This window comes from Citrus sinensis, chromosome 8 (genome assembly GCF_022201045.2).
Source record: "Citrus sinensis cultivar Valencia sweet orange chromosome 8, DVS_A1.0, whole genome shotgun sequence".
In the NCBI taxonomy this organism is placed as follows: domain Eukaryota; kingdom Viridiplantae; phylum Streptophyta; class Magnoliopsida; order Sapindales; family Rutaceae; genus Citrus; species Citrus sinensis.
Genome location: NC_068563.1, coordinates 29340036 through 29366233, shown reverse-complemented (window position 1 = coordinate 29366233; position 26198 = coordinate 29340036). Strand labels below are relative to the sequence as shown.

At 36.8% G+C, this 26198-nt stretch overlaps 3 protein-coding genes across 9 annotated transcripts; all 3 read right to left on the bottom strand.

The window, feature by feature from the left end:
- Positions 1-92: 92 nt before the first annotated feature.
- LOC102610431 (tropinone reductase homolog At2g29290) lies at positions 93-1628 on the bottom strand. The gene is made up of 5 exons (XM_006488327.3): positions 1376-1628; positions 1037-1244; positions 700-916; positions 501-607; positions 93-393 (listed from the first exon to the last, which is right to left on the bottom strand). The coding sequence occupies exons 1-5, from the start codon at positions 1471-1473 to the stop codon at positions 211-213; spliced, it is 813 nt and encodes a 270-aa protein (XP_006488390.1). The 5' UTR covers positions 1474-1628; the 3' UTR covers positions 93-210.
- A 5129-nt stretch (positions 1629-6757) lies between these two features.
- On the bottom strand, positions 6758-8390 carry LOC102610117 (tropinone reductase homolog At2g29170-like). The gene is made up of 5 exons (XM_006488326.3): positions 8243-8390; positions 7925-8132; positions 7536-7755; positions 7278-7384; positions 6758-7119 (listed from the first exon to the last, which is right to left on the bottom strand). Exons 1-5 carry the CDS (start codon positions 8335-8337, stop codon positions 6931-6933), a joined length of 819 nt encoding a protein of 272 aa, XP_006488389.1. The 5' UTR covers positions 8338-8390; the 3' UTR covers positions 6758-6930.
- Positions 8391-23003: 14613 nt separating this feature from the next.
- Positions 23004-26198, bottom strand: LOC102617904 (tropinone reductase homolog At2g29360-like). Of its 7 annotated transcripts, XR_008050975.1 has the most exons (6): positions 25983-26102; positions 25720-25841; positions 25359-25575; positions 25149-25254; positions 24681-24933; positions 23004-23330 (listed from the first exon to the last, which is right to left on the bottom strand). XR_008050975.1 is itself a non-coding variant. In XM_015533312.3 (5 exons), the coding sequence occupies exons 2-5, from the start codon at positions 25744-25746 to the stop codon at positions 24744-24746; spliced, it is 540 nt and encodes a 179-aa protein (XP_015388798.1). In that variant the 5' UTR covers positions 25747-25841; positions 26130-26198; the 3' UTR covers positions 24550-24743. The 7 variants fall into 7 exon arrangements, 6 of the variants coding, with proteins under 6 accessions (XP_015388798.1, XP_052288115.1, XP_052288117.1 ...); XM_015533312.3 differs by lacking the exons at positions 23004-23330; positions 25983-26102 and adding an exon at positions 26130-26198 and having other exon boundaries at positions 24550-24933; XM_052432155.1 differs by lacking the exons at positions 23004-23330; positions 25983-26102 and adding an exon at positions 26149-26198 and having other exon boundaries at positions 24550-24933.

The following is a 26198-nucleotide window of genomic DNA, read 5'->3' as shown; positions in this document are numbered from 1 at the left end:
ATTAAGGCTTCACAAGTTCTATTCACAAATTAAACTTGATAAATTATGGTGATCATTAATTTGATTAGTTTCATAGAATGGTAACGCAAATATTACGCAAACTTTTCCTTTATTAAGTGACACAAATTTCTTTTCAATAGAACAAGAAGGAATGTATACATTATGATCCGTCAAAACAAGCAGAAAATTGGGCTTTTAGCTGTTTCTGAATCAGCTGAAGAAGAATCCGTTGACAGTGAATCCTCCATCAATACAAACAGTCTGGCCAGTTATGTAAGAGGCTGCAGGCATACAAAGAAATGCCACCAGTGAAGACACCTCCTTCGGCTCCCCAAGGCGTCCCATTGGAGTTCGAGACTTCACTTCGTCCACGAATTTCCCATTACCAAGAAGCTGCAAGCAAGAGGAATATTTATCAAGTAGTTTAGTAATTGTTCCTGGATTGCACAGCAACGTTGATGCTCTAACTAGCCGGTAAAGTGGTAGCTCTTAGTTCTTACAGGTTCAGTAAAGGGAGTTCTGATGTACCAAGGAGCGACAGAATTGGTCCTTATGTTGTCTTTTGCCCACTCACATGCCAAATTTTTTGCAAGTTGATTCATTGCTCCTGCAGTTAAATAAAAACGATCATCAGTTCAATTAAAACGCAGTTATATATGCTTTGCACTTAAAATAAACGGGATTAAGTAATCTAATTACCTTTAGTAGCTGAATAGACGGTTCCAACGTTTGCTGATACAATGCCTAGTGCTGAAGACATGAGAACAATGCTTGCTGCCCCAGAAGCTCTCAACAGAGGATGTGCAAGTTGACATAAGTGGAAGGCAGACTCGAAATTTGTAGACATTACTAATGAAAAATCTTCAGCGTTGTACTCGAGAGTTGGCTTTAGTACACTTGTTCCAACATTGTTTACCTACGTATATGGTAAAATAGTTGAGCATAATTTTACAATTTATACACAATTTATTAAGTAAATATGCAGAGTTCAGGAATCTAACAAAAACAAAATTGAATTGGATTTTTGGAGGCATACAAAGATGTTAAGTTTGCCATTAAACAGAGAGGAGACTGTGTTGATTAGCGTCTGTCTTTGAGGTCGAGACGATACATCACAGACTGAACCGGTGACTTTCAAACCTTTCATCTGCAGGTGATGTATACATTCATTAAGCTCTGTTTCAGTCCTAGAGCATGTATGCACAGTGGCGCCTAGCATTGACAGTTCCTCTACAACAGCAAGCCTGATGACGATAATTAACGAATATATTAGACGCATTATTATACTGATATGGGATTAATTAGATCATCGCATGTATGCCTCTCAATAGAAATAAAAGAAGAAAAAGAACAAAGGAAAATTAATTGAAGATACCCGAGTCCTTTGGTGCCACCAGTAACAAGAGCTGTCATGCCCTGAAGACTCCATCTGTTTTGCCTGCTATGGCTCTCTGTCTGCTGAGGCTGAGCCATTCTGATCTCTGCTCTGTCTCTTCCTCTTCTAGTATTGCTGGCCACTATTATATTGCCTTAGTTTTGCTTAGCCGGCTGCGAAGGTTACGCATATGCATATATATGATATGAGGCAAATCAAAAGGCAGCAACAAGTTGCGCAGTCGATGAAGACCATGGCACTGATTAAATTGTCAGATAAATTAATGATAAGAATGTATATGGGCTTGATGCAATCAAGTTGTCGTGAAAACGCGGCGCCGACAGTACGTAAACTTTCAAAGAATGGCTATAATGTCAGCGGAAGTTGGTGATCATTTGAAGTTCGTGTAACAGACGACATGTACATCTATATAAACCGTGATTGGTCTTCGGAGGCGGCCATGCATATGAAAGCTCGATGCACGAGCACGACCCCACCATATATAGAAATTAGAATGAATGGTTTTAATCTCTCCAGAGATAAAGCTGGCATTTCATCATCACACCCAATTGTTCCACAGGAGCCACCGCCATCAAATATGAGAAATTAAAAAATATATCTAAGATAGCACGTCAGTTACACAACAAACTATTAAAATTATGACGTGTGTATATTTATTTTACAGAATAAGAATATAATTAGTGGTTATATAAAATTCAACTGCACATATCACGCATACATTAATTGGTTGTATTAATTCTAATGTATTTTAGAATTCTTTTGCTAAATATCATTTTTCGTATGTACATACATATATTTGCACAGTTTAACCCATTTTTCATATGTGTGTATATATATATACACACTCACATATAATATGAATAATATATTAAAAATAAGTTTAATTTACCTAAATCAAAATATAAATAATAAAATATCTATTATGAGTAAGTACTTTTAGAAAGTCAGAAGGGTCAATAAAAAAAATATCGGAAAATAATTCTTATTAATCATTGGTAATTGCAAATCGTGTCGTCATATGTAATTGGACATGTACAGCAGTTAACAAAAATCCGTTGACTTTTATATCGTTTGAGTTGATTCGCAAATTCTTTTCTGCCACGTATTAATTGTAATTATACAGCTCACAGTTGACAAATACCAAAGTCTTCCTGACGGAATTGGTATCTAACATTATGAGAAATTTCTAGTAACTGCAATTTTGCTTTATTTTACTTTTATATGAGATGGTTGCCTTTGTTTTGGCATTGGTTCTTTGTAATCAGTGTGATTTAATTTCATCATCGAATCTGTCAAAAAAATTTGTAATCACTTAATGCTTGGATTCCTTTCGTATGTGATTGGAAATTCCATTAATTTTGTAAAGGCTAATTACAAAAATTGGGAACAATCTCTGAAATATAGGAGCTAATCAAAACTGATACCTGTAAAATAGAATTGAATAACGAAATGCAAAAAGGAGCAATGAATTTATTATTATCCTGGCTAAACTTGTCGAGATTTTACTGAACTAGAGAGCACTTAGCTAGAGATAAATAAAATTTTACCACCGCAAATGGGACTCCATTTTTCCTTAACAACTTGAGCTAGCTGCTTGTAAGCGATCGCGATCAGGTGCTTGGGAGGAAGAAGCCATTCACTGTAAATCCTCCGTCAACACAAATAGTCTGACCGGTTATCTAAGAGGCTGCCGGCATGCACAGAAAGGCTATCAGAGAAGAAACCTCCTCTTTCTCCCCAGGCTGTCCCATTGGAGTTCGAGACTTGAGTTGGTGCAAAAATTCCCCGTTTACCAGATGCTGCAAGCAATAAGAGGCCAAAACATTATATTAAAGAATCCAGTTTCTTATTAAGAATTGTCAATAATATCAAAACCATTCCCTAATGGGAAATGTGAATTGAGACTATTAGACTTGGAAATGGACAAGTGGAAAGCTGAGTCGAAATTGGTTGTTATTACAAATGAAAAATCTTCAGCATTGTACTCCAATGTTGGCTTTTTGCACACTTGTTCCCACGTTATTTACCTAGCGTACAGTTCAGTATGTAAATCAAATAATATCTATGTACATATGAATTTGAATAATATAATATCGAAAATTAACTAATCTCAACCACCGTTCGCTGTGCGTCTATCGCCACCGCCTATTTCAATCGAGTCCTTATTAAAAGGGTTGACCCAAACACGATTCATTTAAGAATCGTGTCAACATATTGAGACCCTAACCAGACATGAAAAATAAATGGGTTAGGGATGGCAATGTGACATATATGAGTTGGATATACTATCATCGAGATGTACATCCATATCTATAATAAAAATCAAGATTTTATCTGCTCCAGAACAGTCATGAATCCATGTTTTTCGCTTCATATCCAGATCCACTATATATATATATATATATATATATATATATCTATATATATATATATATATATACATATATCTGCTCCAAACCTGAAAAAAAATTAAAATTCAAATCTACTCTAAATTCGTCATGAATTCTAAAACTCAACAATAAAAGATCAATATTTTTTTAGAGTAAAAAATAAAGACTAAAATGTATTGGTAACAATTAAATTATATAATTTATCTAAAAAATATAATGTATATTGTAGCTTATACTTTTACACCAAAACAAGCAAATAAGAAAAATAATAAAATATCCTTTAAAAGTAATTGCAGGATTAAGATCAATATAATATTCTACTATCTCGTTCATCATTCTAATATCCGCGGCACACCCATCATCATTCCTACAAAATTAGATATGACATATAAATTAAATATGATTTATATTCAATACTTTATTATTTTTATTATGACCATATTTGATAAATATATGAATAACTATATTCCTTAAAAAATATTTGGCCAATATAATAAAATACATCGCCAGACGTTAGTGCTTGGTTTGCAATTTGAATATTGCATATACATGCTTTGGGGATGGCTGACCTTTAAATTTATAAAAATAACCTTTAAGTTTTAAGATTTTTAAATACATGATAAATACCACTAATATGTTATAAATAAAATTTATTGTCATTTATAACTACACAATTGTTAAGAAAATTTTAAAATAAAATAAAATTAAAAAATGAGTGGATATGGATATGAATTTAGATATTAAGACGTATCTAGACTTGCTTCATATCCGTCTTAGATCTGTACATTGATATTCAAATCCAATCCAAATCTGATTTGATTGGATTTGGATCACATGGATCTTGGGTTAGATCCAATCCATTGCTATCATTAAAATAAATTACCTAATAACCTACTTAATATATCTATATATTTAACAAAATTTACAACAAATATTTGCACATTATTATATATATGACCAGAATATTACACATTTGCAATATTAAAGTTTTAATTATATATATGTAAATAATATTATATATCAATATTATAAAATATATAAGTCTACCAATATTTCACACATTTAAACTATTGAAGTTCTAAATCTATATAAAATTTTATGAATGAAACACTATTTATATGTTCATTCTTTGAGAGAGAGAACTATGATCTCAATATTTTGAGTTTTGATGACAACAACCTACACATTGATTTATAATAAAAAATATAATCGTGTCATTGATCGGATAAATGAGTCAAGAACTTTAACTCTAACCCGATACGAAAAAAATTGTGTCGACCCGAACCAATCCCATTTAATAATCGTGTCAAATTTGACGACTCATACCTATTTATTTGTGTCATATTCGTGTTAGGTAATCAGGTCGTGTCAAATTTTACCAACTCTAGCTAGTACAACCAGCTAGGCACTTGGTGCACTAGAATTATAAACTTGGCCATTTTTGGGTGCCAAAATTTGAAAAAGATTTCTTAATGGAGAGTAAAATATTAAATTGTTAAAATTTATAGTGTCAAATCTTAAAAAAAAAAAGGAACACTTTGTGTGTTAAACAATTCATTAACTAATTTACATAGACAATTTACTGCAACAAACCTATATACAGTAGAATCTCTAAAAATTAATGCTCGATAAATTTATAATCTCTATTATATAATAAATTTTCACCACCGTTCGTTGTGCATCTATCGCCACCGCCTATTTCAATCGAGTCCTTATTGTCCAACCCTTGTTTATGACCATCACGTACCGTTGATCTAGTTGTGTAACCAAATATGTACTCTGTGAGATCGCTTTTCATTTGGAGTATAAAGGAAAAGTTTATAGCGAGCAGGCTCGAGTCTTAAAGTTCTTGCAAATATTGAAAACTTGAATCGCCAAGGTTTTTTGAATTGCACTTTCCAAAGGGTCTTAAAAAATGCTTTCAAAAACCTTTTTCTATTACAAAATTTGATTAGTTTTTTATCTAAAGGTTTTCTATCTTTTATACGGCTTAATTGATCCATTTTGACCATGTTACGAAAGGAATTGCAGGTTTTTTTTTAATAGATTTATCTCTTCATTTCATGTTTATTAAGTGAAAAAAAAACTTAAAAAAGGAAATGGAAAAAATAAACAGGTTATAAAAAAGGAAAAAGATTCTCTCATAATCTGAACTCTATTGAACATTTAAAAATCTTCTTCCATGTGTCTTTTAATGATAATATATGAGTAAGATTTAACTTCTTTTACTTTTTTATTTATTAACTACCAACTCAGAATATGATCAGATCAGAAGAAAATCTTAATCTTATAAAAAAAAATGGTTTATGAGTGTATACATTTTATGATTCCTTTTATAAAATTATTTATTTACATTAAAATAAAAAAAAAATTGGTTTAAACATTTACAAAGTATAAGGTTAGTTTTGTAAATATGAAATGATAATAAGCCGAAAAAGAAAAAGGAAGCAAGGCATCAGCCGACCCGTCTCCACTCTTCATTTTCCTTACTCGATTTGTTGTTTCTTCTCTTGAATTTGAAGATGTATTTCTTCATTGCCCGCCCCCCCCGCCCGCGTCGCGCCGCGCCCGCCCCCCCCCCCCCCCCCCCCCCCCCCCCCAACCACACACACAAAAAAAAAAGATCAGCGCTCTCACCCAAAATTTTCCGGACAAGCTTCACTTCCCTTAGCTACGGCGGGGACAAGGTCTCGAATAGCCACACTCACCTCACCGCTAATTTGACCGTCAACTTGGTATTTTGTTCAGCTTCCTGTTTCTGGATCTAATCGTAATGAATTGATTTTGTTCATTAGATTGTAAACGAATTTAAATGAATCCACTCAATCCTTTAATAATTAATTTAATTTTATACAGAAACGAATTAAAGGGAATGAATTAAAGGATATTAGAATATTTGGAACCGATTTATTTAAGGTTCAGTACGAATTCAATTCGTGATTTTAACGGAATAAAGCGACAACACTTGATAGAAGGGAAATAAAATGGAATAAAGCGACAACACTCGATAAAAGGGAAATAAACGACAATCGAGAAGATGAGTCAAAAATCAAAAGAGATACATGCTGGCGGTTTATTAGGGCCTGAGAAATCACAACACTAAGTTATCAGATTCGAAGATTTCAGAGAAGTGGACAAAATAAATCAGGTACTTGGGAAGAAGAATCCATTCACTGTAAATCCTCCGTCAGCGGAAATTGTCTGACCAGTTATATAAGAGGCTGCAGGCATGCATAAAAATGCTACCAATGAAGATATCTCATTTGGCTTCCCTGTGCGTCTCATTGGAGTTCGACCCTCGACTTCCTTTAAAAATGCCTCATCATTCAGAAACTGCAAATTTATAAGAGGGCATCCTCAATCATATAATAACTTGGGAGAAAAACACACTTTCATTTTTCTTATTAATTTTTTTAACTAATTAATAAGAAAAATGAAACTGCATTCATATATATAACATTGAGAGTCAGGGTGAATAAAATAGTTCTTACAGATTCAGTTAAAGGAGTCGCGACGAACCAAGGTGTGACAGAATTGGTCCTAATATTGTCTTGAGCCCACTCGCATGCCAAAATCCTCGCAAGATGGTTCATGGCTCCTGTGATTAACATATAACTAGTTGGGGTTAGAGAAAGTTCAAGTTTAATGTTTAAAGACAAGTCGTAATGCCATAGAGCCTCCCAGTCACGGGGTTCAAAGACAAGACTAGAGCTCATGATATGATGTTGAAAAATGTTGTCAAGGGTCACCTTTCGTAGCTCCATATATGGATCCAGCGTCAACAACTGACACCACCCCACAAACAGAAGACATTAGAACAATACTTGCTGCCCCCGAAGCTTTCAAAAGAGGATGTGCAAGTTGGCACAGATTGTAAGCAGACTCAAAATTGGTAGCCATGAGAAACGAGAAATCTTCTGCTGTGTACTCCACAGTCGCCTTTCTTATAGTCGTCCCGACGTTGTTTATCTAGAGAGAGTCACATCGCATACATACATGGACATAGTGATAAGTGATATGGATCGTGTTAATTAAGTGGTTAGCTAGTAAAGCAAATTAAAACTCACTGCACCACGGGATTAATTATAACAACAATTAATTAATATGCAATATAATTAACACCATATATGAATCATACGAGAATGTTAAGTTTTCCATCGAACAGAGAGGAGACTTGATTTATAAGCTTTTCCCGTTCAATTCGAGATGATACATCGCACACTGAACCGGTGACTTTGAAGCCTTTAGTTTTCCAGTCACGTATGCATTCACTAAGATCTGCTTCATTCCTAGAGCATGTATGCACAGCGGCACCAAGCTCAGCCAGTTCCTCCACTACAGCATGACTAGTCAACGCACCAATAACAGAAACAAAAAAATGAGCACATGCAGGCACTATTAATAGGAAAAGAATGCATATAAGAGCTAGCTAGAGAGATAAGAATCGATTAAGAACCCTAGTCCTTTGGTTCCACCAGTTACAAGCGCAGTCATGCCCTGGACTGTCCATCTCTGATTGAGCCTGCCATTGCCGTTCGTCGGAGTTGCCATTCGAAATAAAGGTGATAAAAGTTAAGTGAACTTCACACACTAAGCTAATTAAATAGATTGGACATTAGTTCATCCTTTTATAATGGGCTCGCAGGAATCTTTAATTTACTGTTGGGTAAAAATCTTTAATTATTATTTATAGAGTTTCATGAAATATTCGGTTGGGTAAAAGCTCGTTTGTCGATATTTTGAGTTAATACTTATTTAATTTTTATATTTTTAAAAATATCTAAAAATATGCATGTCATTAAAATGACATTTCTATCAATTTTTTTTGTTTTTTACTTATTTTTATAATATTATTCTTGTACAATAATATTTTTATTTTAAAGATATTATTAAAAAAATTAAATTATTAATTTAATATATATATATAAATTTAAATGTACATAAAATTAAATTGCAGAAATTTAAAGTGCGGAAATTTAAACTTACTTTAAAAATATTTACATTTATTTCTTTTGATCCGACAACTTTAAAAGATTACAAGAGAGATTCCAGAAAAATTCTGAAAACAAGGAACTTAACTGATGATAGGAAAATTCCTTGAATACAGAAAACTTCTTTTGTCTCAGGCGAGAAAGAAGAGAGAGAGAGAGAGTAGTAAGAGAAGAAGAAGAGAGAAGAAGTAGTTTTTTAGAGAGAAAGGAGAGAAGAAGAGAAATGAAAAACCTGAGGAGTCTAAGTATTCCTCTTGATTTTTATAGAAACATTTTAAACTGTTCATTGTAGTGGAGTTTTAAGTGCACAGTAAATTTTAAAAATTAGCACTGTAGCAGTGCTGTTGCTTTGTACGAAATATAAAATACAAAATAAATTTTATATATATATATATATATATATATATATATATATATATTAATTTTTGTAAAAATTCATGTACAAAGGTTTAACAGTGTACGTGTAGTGTATCTGTACTGCACTTAATTATTTACTTTGATAACAGACAAGGGGAGAATACCTACTAAAAAGCAGCGGCGGAGAGGCTATGGCTTTTCGTTTTTAGATTTCTAATTATTATGTCAAACACTAACAAACAGTAATAATTTTTAATAAATTATCATTATGAAATTTTCCCATCTCAAAAGAAACACGTGTCTAATTAATTATTATCTCAACTTGCATAGTTAACAATTATGCACCTGAAACAAATTTACCTACGTAAGTGCGTTGTCGTCACCGGTTCAGTGAGGAAGATGGAAACTAAAGTGAGTTACGTCAAAATTCAGATTTTTTTTAAATAAAAAAATTATCCAAACTGATAAATATCGAGCAGACACCATTTGATTGATTATAGATAAAGATCAATTGTGAAAATAAAAAGGTCACTAGATTTAGTTCAGATAAGATAAGGTGAGATCTGCATGCCGTGATCCAAATTGCAAGATTTTATTGGATCCAATCCTTTTACAGAATCTAATATCAGCGAAATTAAGGGCATCCTTCCAGCAAGGCGATATTAAGATTACTGTATATTCTAATGAAAATTGTTCGTTTCTTTTAATTATTTTGTTGATGCTGAAATTTGATCGTTCTTTATTTGATTAGATAATTTTATCAACGTTTGTATGGTTAATAGAGAAGATATCACCCTCTCCTTGCTTCAACAATTGTTCGAGCTCCTGAGATTGAAATCACCATTTTTCTTCTTTCTAATCTTGCGTTCACAGAAATAGATCAGAGACGCCGGTAGTTTTACCGGCGTAAACCATCCGATACTTAAGTTAGCCCAAGATGTTTACAGGAAAATCTCCCCTATGCTTGGCGAGGTCCTTACTTCCAATGGGACCGACTTGGGTAACTTCGGATCCGCAATTGCTGCCATTCTTACCAACATATCTGCTCGGAAATTCTCTGTCTAGAATATCTACTTTATTTCTACTTCTTGGAAGAGCCTAATCATTTGCTTTGCCTTCTTCAAATAAAGCTCTATATTCTCTTCCCTTGCTTGGAATTGTTCATTGAGTTGATTACAGACTAACCGAGAGTCTGCTCAGATTTCTACCATTTCTGCTCATAATGTGTGCCAACCCGAGCCCGGTGATGAAGGTTTCATATTCTGCTTGATTATTCGTGAGCTGGAATTCGAACTTCACTGCATAGGACACCTCAGCCCCTTATCGGCTTCGTATTACTACTCCTGCTCCGGACCCTTATTCACTACGTGACCCATCAACCGTTACCAGCCACACCCCCTCTGGTTTCTCCGGTTCAACCGGTTGTTCCTTCTGAACTCCTTCCCTTGGTTCCGTACGGTCAACCATAAAATCAGTCAAGGCTTAGGCTTTGATTGCTCCTCGAGGTCTATAAGATAGGTCGAATTCACTCAGCTCTACAGACCATTTTACTAATCGACCAGATGCATATGGTTTTAGGAGCGTTTGCCGAAGAGGTTGGTCGGTCATCACTACTATCGAGTGGGCCTGAAAATATGGTCTGAGCTTGCGTGCTGCCGTTATTAAAGCCAGTGCCCATTTCTCCATCAGCGGATATCTAGTTTCTGCGTCCACTAAGGCCTTGCTAGTGTAGTACACGGGGTGTTGCTTTCCCTCACCTTCTCTGACTAATACCAAGCTGGTAGCCCATTTAGAGACAACTAAGTATAAATACAACCCGTCACTCTCTCTCGAAGTCGATATTAATGGGGTACTGGCAAGATATTCATTCAGTTGACCAAATGCCTCCTCACATTCTGCAGTCCACTCCATTTTCCTCAATTTTCTTTATGGTTTAGAAGAAATGGTGACACTTATTCGTGGCTCGCGAGATGAACCGGTTCAATGCCGCCAACTTCCCTGTAAGGCTCTGCACCTCCTTAATTGTTTGAGGGGATTTCATTTCTAGTACAACCCATATTTTTTCTAGGTTGGCCTCTATCCCTCGGTGGCTCAGCAGGAACCCCAAGAATTTACTCGAGCTAACTCCAAATGCACACTTCTCCAGATTCAGCTTCATTTGGTACTTCCTCAACAGTTTGAAGGTCTCTTCCAAGTGCTTCACATGGTCTATTGGCTCTCTAGACTTCATGATCATATCATCCACGTATATTTTCATAGTGTGACCAATCAATGGCTTGAAAAATTTATTCACCAACCTTTGATAGGTAGCCTCTGCATTTTTCAGGCCAAAGGGCATCACCCTGTAGCAAAACAAGCTCATGTTAGTTATAAACGTGGTACTCTCCTCATCCTACTTGTCCATGGGTATCTGGTTGTATCCCGAAAAGGCATCCATGAAGCTAAGCAGACTGTGGCTTGTCGTTGAGTCAACCAATTGATCTATTTTAGGTAGGGGAAAGTCATCATTTGGGCAGGCCTTATTAAGGTCTGTGAAATCCACACACATTCTTCATTTTCCATTGACCTTTTTTACCAACACCACATTAGAAATCAATTCCGGGTATTTAGCCTTCCCTATGAATCCTACTCACAACAACTTTTCTACTTCAACATTTATGGCCTCATACCTTTTCTAGTTAAAGCATCTCATTTTCTGCCTCACCGGTCTTGCACTTTTCCTGATACGACCAGGTAAATATATCTGCATGGGACTGTAGGCACTTTATCAGCTCGCCTTTTATTGCCTCGCCGAATCTCGACTCGATCCTTACCACTCTGTTAAGGTCATTCTTGCTTACCAAAACCTCTTCCAATTTCTCCGCTGGTTCCTGGCGACCCTTTTTAGAGTTTCCTTGGTTATTCAGAGTGGTAACTTGTAATGTTTCTTTGGTGGCTGTAGCATAACAACTCTTCGCCATTCTCTGGTCTCCTTTTACTACGCCCACAACCCCGTTCACTCTGTATTTCAATGCCAGATAATGTGTGGATATAACACATTGACTTACCCTCATGAAAGGTCGCCCCAGTATCATCTGGTATGGCTTTTCTCTTCCACCACTACAAAGTCCAGCATCACTGTTTTTTCAAACGGCTTCGATTCTATAGTAATCGGCAGCTCGACGATCCCTATGGGGGTCAATCGTCCTCCTCCAAATCCCTTCAAGGATGTGTTCGTCCGTTCCAATTTTAAATCCGCAATTCCCATATCATCTAAGGCCGACTTAAACAATATGTCAACCGAGCTGCACGTATCCACTAGTATTCGCCGAAATTCTTTACCCGCCACCATCGCCTTAATCATTAGTGCATCCTCATGAGGGTATAAAACATCTTCTTCATCATCATTTGTCTACATAATGGGACTTGCCTCACTTTCGCCCTCTTAACTGTTGGCAAATTGAAAAACATCTCTTTGCTAGTCAGAGCATATCTCCTATAATTCTTCTGTACCATGTTCGAATCTCCAGCCAATGTCGGCCCTTCTGCTATCACCTGGATAGTTGGCTGTTCACGCTCTAGATCTCTCCCGACTCCATCCCCCAGCGTATATTGTGATTCAATAATAGGGAATGTCCCATCTACATACTCATCCAAGTAACAGTTTCTCACCAAATCCTCCACCTGATTTTTCAGATCACTGCACTAGCTGATAGTATGACCATGAGTATCGTGGAATTTACAGAATCTGCTTTTATCCCGTTTGTGAGCTGGTTTAGTTACAGGGATGGGAGGATATAGTAGGCCTCGTCCCTTGATCCTCCTATACAACTCCTCCATAGAAATTTTCAACGGGGTGTACTGTTTATACGCCAAGCTATAGTCAATCAGTTGGACTGCTCGGCTGTCATGAAACTCGTCTCGAGCTGGGACTGGGGGTGGTTGGCTTGGTCTGCTAGTTTGGGTTTAACCTCATTCACTACTCTTAAGGTATTGTGATATGGATGGGCAGCCATCTGTCGAAATTCCCGCTGCCGTTCCGGGAATGGGGGACTCTGGGGCTGAGCTCGACTGTGTTGGAACTATTGTGGTCTTTAAACTATTGTGTAAGGGCGGGACCGAGCAGATGCTCCCCTCATTATTGATGATTCCCCAGCTCGCTTTCCCAACACGCTTCCACTCAGTGTTCTCTTCACCTTTCGCCTCAGCTCCTCCAGCTGTTCACTCTTTATCCTCGTCGTTTTCTCCTCTTCAATTTCTATATCTCTCATCGCCTGCTCATACCCCGCTGAATAATTCTGAATGATGGAGTTTCTCAAGTTGTACCACAATCGACATATCCTCACACCTTTATTTAACCTTCTTAATGCCTGTGGGTGATTAAAAGCCCTAAAATCAAGTACGGCCCGGTGATATCTCTTCACAAAATCACGAAGGGATTCGTGTTCCTCCTGCTTCATCCCTATCAATTCCATCATATCGTCCTCCGGGGCTATTGCTCCGCAAAATTGTTCGGCCAACTCCTGGTAGATCTGTTCATATCTCCTTATTCTTCCACGTGGTAGTTTACGGTACCACTCTCGGGCTCGCCCCTCTAGTGTCAATGGGAACACTCTGCACCTCTGAGCTGTGTGTTAATCCCTACACACCCGTTATGTCATTGAAACGCTCAATATGCATTAGCAGGTCGCTTCTCCCGGAGTATTTGAGGTCAGGAAAGCGGAAATCTCTTGGAATCACCGTACCCATGATCTTGGTTGATAGTGGAGATTCTTCATCCAGCATTATCCTCCAACTCGAAGGCTTTCTCTCGCCTTAGATCTCATCCATCACCTACGCCAACCTTCGCATCTCACCTTCCAATTCTAAAGTGCGGTCTGGTTCGCGTGCAGCTACTTGGTCTTGCTCCTGCTCAGCGTTATGCAACCGCTGTCTGAGCTCACTTTCTTCAACATTTACTCCTCGGCTATCAACTCCCAGAACTCGCCCAGAGCGAGATTGGTCTCTCATTTCATCCACGCACTCTCCTGGGATCCGACCTGCACTTCTATGTGAATGCACCCCATAGGGTTGCCCTCCCAACAGAGGAATCTCCTCGATTCTACGCCTCCGGAGGCTGGGTTCTGCAATGGCTTCATCTCTCACCGTGGTAGTTTCACAATCCTTTCTCCGCTCATCCCTCAGCTCATGCAGTATAGCTGTGAGAGTCTCCATTTGCTTCTCCATCTGTTCCATCCGCTCTTGCATCATCCTCTCTCTAACCTCATTTGTGATCTCTCGGAGAGTAATTATTTCACTAGTTTCATTGTCGCCTCCTAAGGCATCCTTCCTTGTCACATCCATAACCGATTGTTCGCTGCTCCTCTAATGACTACTAACTTGGTGGTAGCTTTTTATCCAGCTCTCCACAGACGGCGCCAAAATGTTGATGTTGAAATCTGATCGCCCTTTGCTCGACCAAATCGTTCCACCAACGCTTGTATGGTCAATGGAGAAGATGTCGCCCTCTCCCTGCTTCAACAATTGTTCGAGCTCCTAGGGTTGGAATCACCCTTTTTCGTCTTTATAATCCTGCGCTCACAGAAGCATATTAGAGACGCCGGTAGTTTTACCGGCGTAAACCCTCCAATGCTTAAGTTAGCACAAGATGTTTACGGAAAAACTACATGATTTGTGTTGTACATATTAGTTGCAATATTTTTAATACGAAATATCTCAAGGATTTGGATATACGAATTTCTGATAATAATTTGGCAGAGTTTCTCCTTTTCTCTCAATTTTTGTGTCCATTTCTTCATCAGTCCCTTGGCTTCTTATAGCCGTCATCCCACGTTTTCTGAGTATTCTTTATGCCCCCTATTTTCGGATGATGATAGACCCTTATGGGTCTCTAACCACCGAATCGTGGGTAAACGTGGGATGTCATGTTCTCCCCAGCAGTTCGGGACATGGCGAAACTGTCACAATTTCGTGAGATCGTGTCCTCTTTCTTTGGGTGATGAGTATTTGGTCGGTACATATCTCTGATCGGTGCTCGTTTCTAGTTGGCACATGCCCGTACACGATGTTTTACCAGGACTCTGCTCGTACCATTCAGCTAAGGAGATTCATCTCAGGGTGAGAGATGATGACATGGCCGAGCTGGTACTTTTCGTTACTCAACATATTTTTTTGTCATATAAAACATAGGCTTGTGAAGGCACTACAATTCTATCCCAAACTTCCCATCCAAAAGCAAAAGTTGGTGTGACGATAAAAATGAAAATAAATTAATGTGCATGATGAATGACCAAATCTGAATTCTCTATGTATCTGAAGAGATAGGCATCAACTTACTAGCCATATTTGATTTTGATTATGTCTTCAAGTCAATATTTAACATTATTCAATTTGGGTCCATTTCACTGAATGAGGAGGAGGCTTCAACTAATTAGAGGACTTTATATAACTGAAAATAGTAGTAATGTTTTGAAACCCAAACGCTCTCAAGTTGATGAGTCTTTGAGCTGACTCCTAAGTGTCATTATTATATCAATCTTCACTTTTTTTTTAAATTACATAATACCGTTGTTCAGTGACGTCTCGAACACCAAAGAACCTCCCTGTTTGGGATATAAGACATAGTGACTAAATTCCAATGTTGTGAAACATCGAGGAGAGATTTAGTTGGTTGAATGTGCAAGCACGACCAGTACCCTACGAGCATACCAGAATCGGGTTGGTCGATCTTGAGCCTTTGGTTAAATACTCAAACTGTTGAACTCCACTTGGAAGTTCGTCCGTAACATCTAAGCACGTTATGCCATAACATCTAAGTGCGACCGGCGTAATAACGGCAGCTCAATAATTATACAGAAATGAATGCATTAATTCTTAATTCATGTGGTGCATTCAATTTGGTAATGGCTGTCTATTAAAGGACAAGCAGTACTCACGGTTGTCTATAAGAACCCGGTGAGATTAAAAAAAAATGGACTCTTCCTTTTTCATAGAGAAGAAGAAGTTTGAGATTAAAAAAAAAAATTAAGAAATCTCGAGTTTTTGAGATTATCATTTTTTCTAGTAAAAAACTCAATTGCTGACTTGAACATCAAAGGGTTTTCGCCGGTAAAAATCTAGCGCCCCTGACAGTTTTCTGTTGTTGCATATTAAAGAAGGTATCAACAGATAAAGGAAGTATCGTCGTGATTTTGATTCTATGAGAGCAGCAAGCTATAGTTTCCCATCAAAACAAATTCAAGTGTTGACGAGATAATTCGGTTGCCATCATCAGCAGACCAGATTTTGGCATCAACACTCCTCTTATGAGAAATTTCTAGTGATTAACTACAATTTTGCTTTATTTTACTTTTATATGAGATAGTTGCCTCTGTTTTGGCATTGGTTCTTTATAATCACTGTGATATAATTTCATAATCGAATCTGTCAAAAAATTTTGTAATCACTTAATGCTTGTATTCGTTTCGCATGTGATTGGAAATTCCATTAATTTTGTATAGGCTAATTACAAAAAACTGGGAACAATCTCTGAAATATAGGAGCTAATCAAAGCTGATACCTATAAAACAGAATTGAATAACGAAATGGAAAAAGAAGCAATGAATTTGTTATCATGGCTAAACTTGTCAAGATTTTATTGAACTAGAGATCACTTTAACTTTGAGTGCTGCGAATTCTTTTCTGCCACGTATTAATTGTAATTGTACGGGACACAGTTGACTAATATCCAAGACTTCCTGATGGAATTGTTATCTAAGTCCAGAACGTGGAAGCAAATAGAGCATTAACCAGAGCAGAAAGAATGGATCAGGCAAATAGAATGGCACGGCGGGACATGACAGATGGAGGCTCGACGCCTGACCACGCTTGTTATCGGTGGATCTAGAGGACTCGGGTACTTTCTTTATTATCGCTGCCTAGCTGAGCTAGCTAATAATAATAATAATAATTTTGTAGCAAAAAGCAGATAAAAAATATAAATTTCAATATTTTAATAGATCAAAAAATATAATTTTTTATATATTAAAATTTATATTCTGTATGCGATGTTTCAAAACAAGAACAATGAAAGAATCTAATGAAACATGTCTCCTCTCTTTTCGTTGGCAAACTGAACATCCTTTTATGTGATCACTTAATTAATTACTAGATGTATAATCTATACATTTTTTTTATAATATATTAAGTTAGTCCATGTCCATGTGCATGACTGTAGATAAACAATGTTGGGACAAATGCGAAGGGCTACTACAGTAGGTTACACAGCTGAAGACTTGTCATTTATCATAGCTACAAAATTTTGAGTCAGCTCGTCCCACATTGTACACACTTTTCTGAAAGCATCAAGCGCATGAAATATTGTTTTCATGTCTTCAGTTTGTGGTGTGGTATCTGTCAAAGTAAAGGCTTTAGCCTCCATTCTTGAAGCATGGGAGCAGCCATGGTTGAACATGACCAAATTCATTTGATCAAATTTGGTGGGTAAGCCACCAAATTTGATCAAACTTGAAGGCTATTAGGCAAGTTTTTTGCCTATAAATAAGTTAATTGCAGTTTGTTAAGTATATAAGTTGAAGGCTGCTGAGCTGACTGAAGATGTTGTGAGCTGCTGAGCTGGATTAGATAGTTATATGGTTGATTAAGTTGTAACGATTTGTCCAGCTGGCATGTTATGATTGGAAGATGAAATGGTTTGTTAATTCGGCAGCTTTGAGCTCTGTTTCTGTTATCAGTTTTCAGTGTAACTATAAATAATAGTCAACACGATTACAATGTATGATTTTCAGATTTTAATCAATAAGAATTTCTCTCAGTTAAAGTTCTCTTTCTCTTTCTCTTATGCCAAACACTCTTATTAATTCTAATATGGTATCAGAGCCATCAACTATGTCTGGATCTAATCATATAGCTTCCTCTTCACTCTCATTTCATTTTGTTCAACCTGTAAAGCTCGACAGATCAAACTATCTAGTTTGGAAGGCTCAAGTGAGAACATCAATCATTGCTAATGGACTCGAAAGCTTCATCAATGGTGAGAATGTGTGTCCAGAACGCTATCTCGTGGAATCAACTCAAGAATCTCGAAGATCTGGAGCTGAAGCTTCACAAAAACAAGAAAATCCAGATTATGCTTTATGGATGAAAACCGATAAGCTTCTGCAGAGCTGGATGCTATCATCAATGGTGGATAATTTTAATCATGGTGATCAACTGCGAAACATCACTTGAGCTCTGGGAGATGCTTGCCGAAATCTTCATGTCACAATCTAAAGCAAGGTATCTACCTTTGAAGATGCAAATTCAATCAACAAAGAAAGGATCACTTTCAGTAAGTGATTATTTTAATAAGATGAAAAAAATTGCTGATAGTTTGGCCATTGGAGGTAATCCAGTCACTTCAAATGAATTGATTATGCATTTGCTTACTGGATTGGATGATAACTATGAATCTCTAGTTACAAATATACTTACTAGACTGGAAAAAGAGAAACTCACTGTTGAGGAGGTGTATTCTATGATGCTTAGTCATGAAACTAGGTTGGAAATGAACAAAGGAAAATATCATAATGAACCTCAGCATGAAATGACAGCAAATTTTGCTCAGAAAAGTCAAGGATACAATAAATCTGGATATAATCAGAAGAATGCAGGTGCTGGTAATTCAGGTGCTTATGATAACAGTCAGAATAGCAATACAGGTCCTGGAAGAGATGTTGTATGTCAAATTTGTTTCATCCCAGGTCATGCAGCTTATAAGTGTAAACACAGGTTCAATCAGGGCTTTATTCATAGAAACAGAGGTTTTGATGCTTTTAGGCCAAGAGGTGGAGGTCAGAATTATAGAGGATCTCCTGGAAACAATCAAAATTATTTTGGCAGAGGTTCTGGGTACAATGCTTCTGGTTTTGGGTCTGGATTCAGGCCTAACTTTCCTAAACAAGCTGGACCTTACTTTGGTTATGTTGCCTATCAGAATCCAGGTGTCATGAATTCTCAAGGTGTTTTTGATTTTCAAGGTGTAAATGGTGCATATAATGGGGTTCAAACAACAAGCATGTATGCTGGAAATGTTGGTATTCCTCACAATGTACATCCCTCTGCACAATTGGCAAATTACAGCAATATAGCTGATCCAGCTTGGTATCTTGACTCTGGAGAAACTAATCACATTGCTCAAGATGCAGGTATGCTATCTAAATACTCAACTTACCGTGGCTGTGAGATACTGCATGTAGGAAATGGTATGGGATTGCCTATTCACAATGTTGGATCTGTTGCTATTAAAACTCTGTCTACAAAACCTATTTACCTGAATCATGTTTTACATGTACCTTCAATTACTAAAAACCTTATCAGTGTTTCCAAATTGCTTGCTGATAACAATGTTTTCATTGAGTTTTACAATCATGTCTGTTTTGTTAAGGACAAGAACTCAAGGATCACATTGCTCAAGGGGATTGCTAGAGGAGGTCTTTATCAAGTTCCAAGTTTGAATGCAGTCTGTGATAACTCAAGTTCTGTTGTTCCAGTGTTCAACTCTTCAGAGTCTGTTTTTAATCCAATAAATCAATTGTCAGTAGTTCCAGTGTCTATGTTTACTCAATTGAATTCCCTTGATACTGAGACTTGTCCTCTTATGCTTGTAAATAATCCTCAAATCAATAAAAATGCCTCTGTGGCTCATTTTGCTTCATGTAATAAGACTGTTGATTATAACCTGTTGCACAAAAGAATGGGTCATCCAATAACTCATGCCTTAAAACAAATCATGAAGTGCCTGGATTCAACCTTTGTTCTTTCCAAAGACTCAAAACCACAGTTTTGTGATGCCTGTCAACTAGGCAAGTGTCATATGCAGCATTTTCCTTCAATAGAAACATCAACCACTCAGCCCCTTGAATTGTTACATGCTGATCTCTGGGGACCAGCTCCCATTACCTCCTCCCAAGGATACTCCTACTATCTATCTATCCTAGATGATTATACCCGATACACTTGGATATTTCCCCTTACAGCAAAATCCAAAACTCTATCAGCCTTTATTGACTTCAAAAATATGATAGAAAATTGTCTAAACTTGAGAATCAAGTGCTTACAAACTGATTGGGGTGGGGAATTTAGGCCTTTTGTGTCATATCTTTCTGAACAAGGCATACAATTTAGACATCCATGCCCTTATATACATCACCAAAATGGGAAAATAGAGAGAAAACATAGACATATTGTTGAAACAGGTCTCACACTTCTTGCCCAAGCTCACTTGCCACTCAAATTCTGGTGGAATGCATTTCATACAGCCACCTATCTCATTAACAGACTTCCTACACCTATTCTCAACAATAAATCACCATTTGAAAAATTATTTCACAAGCTCCCAGATTATACAATGATGAAAATTTTTGGCTGCTCTTGTTACCCTTATCTTAGACCTTATAATCATCATAAGCTTCAGTTTAGAAGTGAAAGATGTGTCTTTCTTGGCTATAGCTCACTTCACAAAGGATATCAATGTCTTCATCCTTCTGGAAGAGTCTATATAAGTAATCATGTCACCTTTGATGAATCATCTTTTCCCTTCCAATCAGCTGACAAGTTCTCTACAAAGTCATGTTCTGATTCTTTACATGAGTCTACTTCTTCAAATCCTCTTGTCTCATTCACATTATCACAGACTGCTGAACAACTTGATAGATCTCTCTCTCAATCTACACCTCCAGCAACTGATTTACCATCAACTTCAAACCTGTCCAGTTCAGAAAATCATTTGTTGTCTCATACTCCTAGTCCTATAAATCAGCAATCATCTTCTCAACCTCTTCATCACCTATCTCCACCTTCACAACCCATAATTGGTCATCCTATGACTACCCGATCCAAAATGGGAATATTCAAACCAAAAAAGGCCTATCTAGTTGAATGTAATCCTAAGCCAACAGAACCACTTACAGTTTCAGCTGCTCTAAATGATCCAAAGTGGCTTCAAGCAATGCAAGAAGAATATCAAGCCTTAGTTAAAAATCAGACCTGGACACTTGTTCAGCCGACATCTCCTGTCAAAGTTGTAGGAAACAAATGGGTATTTAGAATTAAACACAATGCAGATGGTAGTGTCTCAAGGTACAAAGCCAGACTTGTAGCAAAGGGTTTCCATCAAACTCAAGGCATTGATTATAATGAGACTTTTAGTCCAGTGGTGAAGGCTTCTACAGTTAAACTTATTTTGAGCTTGGCTGTTCTTAATCACTGGTCATTGAGACAAGTTGACATAAATAATGCCTTCCTCCATGGTTATCTTACTGAAGAAGTGTATATGCAGCAGCCTGAAGGCTTTGTGGATCCAGCTAAACCTACTCACATCTGTAAACTGCAGAAGGCATTATATGGTCTCAAACAAGCTCCTAGAGCTTGGTTTGATAGATTAAAAACAGTGTTAACTACTCAATGGGGTTTCAAGAATTCCAAGTCTGATAATTCTCTGTTTTTTCAGAGGACTCAAGGTCATCTCTTGCTGGTATTAGTTTATGTGGATGATATCATTGTAACAGGTTCAGATTCTATTCAGATTCAGCAAGTTATCAATAATCTGCAGTCAACTTTTGCTCTTAAAGATCTTGGAGAACTGCATTATTTTCTTGGTATTCAGGTCACCAAATCTGAAACAGGCTTACATCTCTCTCAGACAAAGTATATAGCTGATCTCCTCAACAAAGTTAAGATGCACGACTGTACCCCTTGCTCTACTCCAATGGCTGCCAATGTTCCACTTACCAAAACTGACAGTGAATCATTTACTGATGCAACTTTGTATAGAAGCACAATTGGAGCTCTTCAGTATGCTACCTTGACCAGACCTGAGATAGCATTTCCTGTCAACAAGCTCAGCCAGTTTCTAGCTGCACCAACAAATAATCACTGGCAAGCATGCAAAAGGATCCTTAGATATCTAAAGGGTACAATGCACATGGGATTATAATATTCAAATCAAGGTCCATTACACATAGATTGCTTCAGTGATGCAGACTGGGCAGCTGATAGGGATGACAGAAAATCGATTGCTGGATATTGTGTTTATTTTGGTCCTACTCTGGTTTCTTGGTGTTCAAAGAAACAAGGAGTAGTGTCCAGGTCCAGCACTGAATCAGAGTATCGAGCTTTAGCAATGGCTGCATCTGAGGTTTTATGGCTTAAGTCCTTGTTGACTGAAATTGGTATTTCTCTTGTCTCTACTCCTGTCATTTGGTGTGATAACCAAAGTGCTGCTGCTTTAGCAAGCAATCCAAAATTTCACTCTCGAACTAAACACATAGAACTTGATGTGCATTTCTTGCGTGAAAAGATTGCTAATAAGAGCTTTGAAGTTAGTTATGTTCCTAGTTCCCATAACTCAGCTGATATCCTCACCAAAGCTTTAGCCTATCATCCTTTTCATTATTTGAGAGACAAGCTCACCCTGACTTCACCAGGTTGAGCTTGAGGGGGGATGTTAAGTATATAAGTTGAAGGCTGCTGAGCTGACTGAAGATGTTGTGACCTGCTGAGCTGGATTAGATGGTTATATGGTTGATTAAGTTGTAACGATTTGTCCAGCTGGCATGTTATGATTGGAAGATGAAATGGTTTGTTAATTCGGCAGCTTTGAGCTCTGTTTCTGTTATCAGTTTTTCAGTGTAACTATAAATAATAGTCAACACAATTACAATGTATGATTTTTCATATTTTAATCAATAAGAATTTCTCTCAGTCAAAGTTTTCTTTCTCTTTCTCTTACTCTTATGCCAAACACTCTTATTAATTCTAATACAGTTTTATAATTCTTTTGCAAATGTTTTTACTTGAAATACTAATACTTTTAAGCCTTTTGCAATTCTCGAGATTTAGGCACTCAACTGATGCACGAATTTCTTCTATTGGGGTCCCACGTAAAGGTCTTACATTTTCGGTGATTTGTGGAAACTCTGTGAGATCAATATACAAGGAGAAATTAACTGCAATTGGAGATCTAAAATGGGTGTTACTTGGAAAGTGCTTAGGACTCTTGCAACCTTCGAGACACAAGCTGCTAAGATGATTAAAATTATGAATGGTTGGGACAACGTAAGGCAACTTTCTACGGTTCAAAAGTTCTATTCTCTCGAGGTTTGGCAATTCTGAGGAATAAGGGATTTTCGCCCAGTCTCGAGAGTGATGAAGATCAATCCATTTTAACTTAACTGCTTCCTGTAACAAAATACATATTGCTAGAATGAATTAGTATTAATGAATTTCACAATTTATATTCAACAAAAGAAAAATAGATGGTTATGGAGCTATTTTCTATAGATCATAGATTGTGATATAAATGTATGAATTCAAAAATATTCTAATTAATTGACTCGAAATTGTAAAGTATATGTAGGATGTGACAAATCATTAAAAAAATATTTGTATACCTTTTTTTCTTCCTTCATTTTAATCATCCTAGAGAGAAGCATTCAAAATTCTATAGAGCTGTGAAATCTAATGCAAGTTAAGCATTAAGTGAGTATTAGGAAGTTTTAGTATTTTGGGTGTATCTGGAGCTTGGGTGAGAGAAATTATTTCTGAGAGTGTAATTATAATAATTTTCCACATAATAAATATTTTTCTCTAGTTATCTTTTTGACAACGGCCGTGGTTTTTTTGACGAATTTGGAGTTTTACACGTAAATCCTATGTTGTAGGATTGATATTATTTTTCATTTAATTTTTTCTGTTAATTTGTTGTTTGATAAATTACTTAAATTGATCTTGGGAGAAAGCTCAATTTCCCAACAGTATCAATAAGTGGAGCACCTCTATATGCAGTTAATAAAGGTAATTATATATATATATTAATTAACTTAATAACATACCACAGAAACGGATTTAAGAGATTGTAGAGACATATAGAGGTTTGTGTATTTTGTTTGCAGGAGCCATGAACCAACTTCCAAAGAAGCTTACATGTGAAAGGGCTGGAGACAGCATTAGAGCTAATTCAGTCGCCCATTGGTTTGTCAAAACTTCCCTAAATGAAGCAGTAAGAATAATTCAACCAGGTTTTTGTATTTAGTGTATTAATAAGAAATGATCTTTAATTTATCTGAGAAAGTCTTATGTGAGATGAGAATACTATGTTATTAATCTTAGTTTTTTCTTGTTAATTTCCAGTATTTCGCTGATGAGAAATTCTCAGAAGCAGTGACGTCTTGAACTCCAAAGAACCTCCCCTTATGAGAAATTTCTAGTGAGTAACTACGATTTTGCTTTATTTTACTTATATCAGTGTGATTACTGATTTAACTTCATCATCGAATCTGTCAAAAATTTTTGTAATCACTTAATGCTTGGATTCATTTCGCATGTGATTGGGAATTCCATTAATTTTGTATAGGCTAATTACAAAAACTGGGAACAACCTCTTAAATATAGGAGCTAATAAAAAATGAAACCTGTAAAATAGAATTGAATAACGAAATGCAAAAAGAAGCAATGAATTTATATTATCGTGGCTAAACTAGTCAAGATTTTATTGAACTAGAGAGCACTTAGCTAGAGATAAAATTTTACCACCGCAAATGGGACTTCATCGTTCTTTAACAACTTGAGCTAGCTTCTTGTAAGTGATCGCGATCAGGTGCTTGGGAGGAAAAAGCCATTCACTGTAAATCCTCCGCGAACACAAATAGTCTGACCGGTTATGGAAGAGGCTGCTGGCATGCACGGAAACGCTATCAAAGAAGAAACCTCCTTTGTCTCCCTGGGGCGTCCAATTGGGGTTCGAGACTTAGACTTCGTCCAAAAATTCCCCGTTTCCCAGATACTGCAAGCAATAAGGGGCCAAAACACTATAGTAAACAATCTAGTTTCTTGTTAAGAATTGACAATAATATTAAAACCATGCCCTAATGGGAAGCCTGAATTGAGACTTTTAGAGTCGGAAATGGACAAAACTGGCGGAATAAGCCTAATTCAAAAATCGTATTTAAAACAGGTTTGAACATAATATAATGTAATCAAACAATATGTAGTTGTTACAGGTTCAACGATGGGAATTCTGATAACCCAAGAAGCCACAGCATTAGTCCTGATATCATCCCCTGCCACTCACATGCCAGATTTTTTCCAAGCTGATTCATGGCCCCTGCAAATGAATATAATAATCAGGCAATTCATCATCAGTACTTTCCATTAAAATGTACAAACAGAGATATGCTTGATTTCAACTGTTATTTATATGTAACTTACCTTTAGTAGCTGAATATACAGTTCCAACATTTGCTAAGACCAGGCCTAGCCCCGAAGACACGAGTATAATACTAGCTGCACCAGAAGCTTTTAGAAGAGGATGTGCAAGTTGACACAAGTGGAAAGCAGACTCGAAATTGGTTGTCATTACTAATGAAAAATCTTCAGCATTGTACTCTAATGTTGGCTTTGCAACACTTGCTTCCACGTTATTTAGCTATATAGCGCACAGTTCAGTATGTAAATCAAATAATTAATATCTATATATGTACATACGAATTTGAAAAATATAATATCGAAAATTAATTAATCTCAGGGATTTTAACTCAATTAACGGCTATATACAGATTTTGAAACATACGAGAATGTTAAGCTTCCCATTGAACATAGAAGAGACTTTATTGATTAGCTTCTCCCGTTCTGCTCAAGATGAGATGTCGCAGACTGGCGCCTAGCGCTGCCAATTCCTCCACTACAGCATGCCTGCAGGTAGCAATTAATATAAAATATTAATGATTAATTATATTGAACGTAATTAAATCAAAGGAATTAAAACATGTATGTGTGTGTGTGTGTGTGTGTGTGTGTGTGTGTGTGTATCTTGTATTTCCCATTTGCACATGCATTTGTTAAGCTCTGTTTCATTCGTAGAGCTAGCATGTACGGAATGTGGCAGCCATAGCTCTGCCAAGTGCCCGAGTCCTTTGGACATATATATGTATAGAGAGAGACACACACACACACAAAGAAAGAGAGAGAGAGAAGAAGTACCCGAGTCCTTTGACATCACCTGTGACACGAGCATACGTTCCTTGAAGACTCCATCTTCTCTGTTCCCAC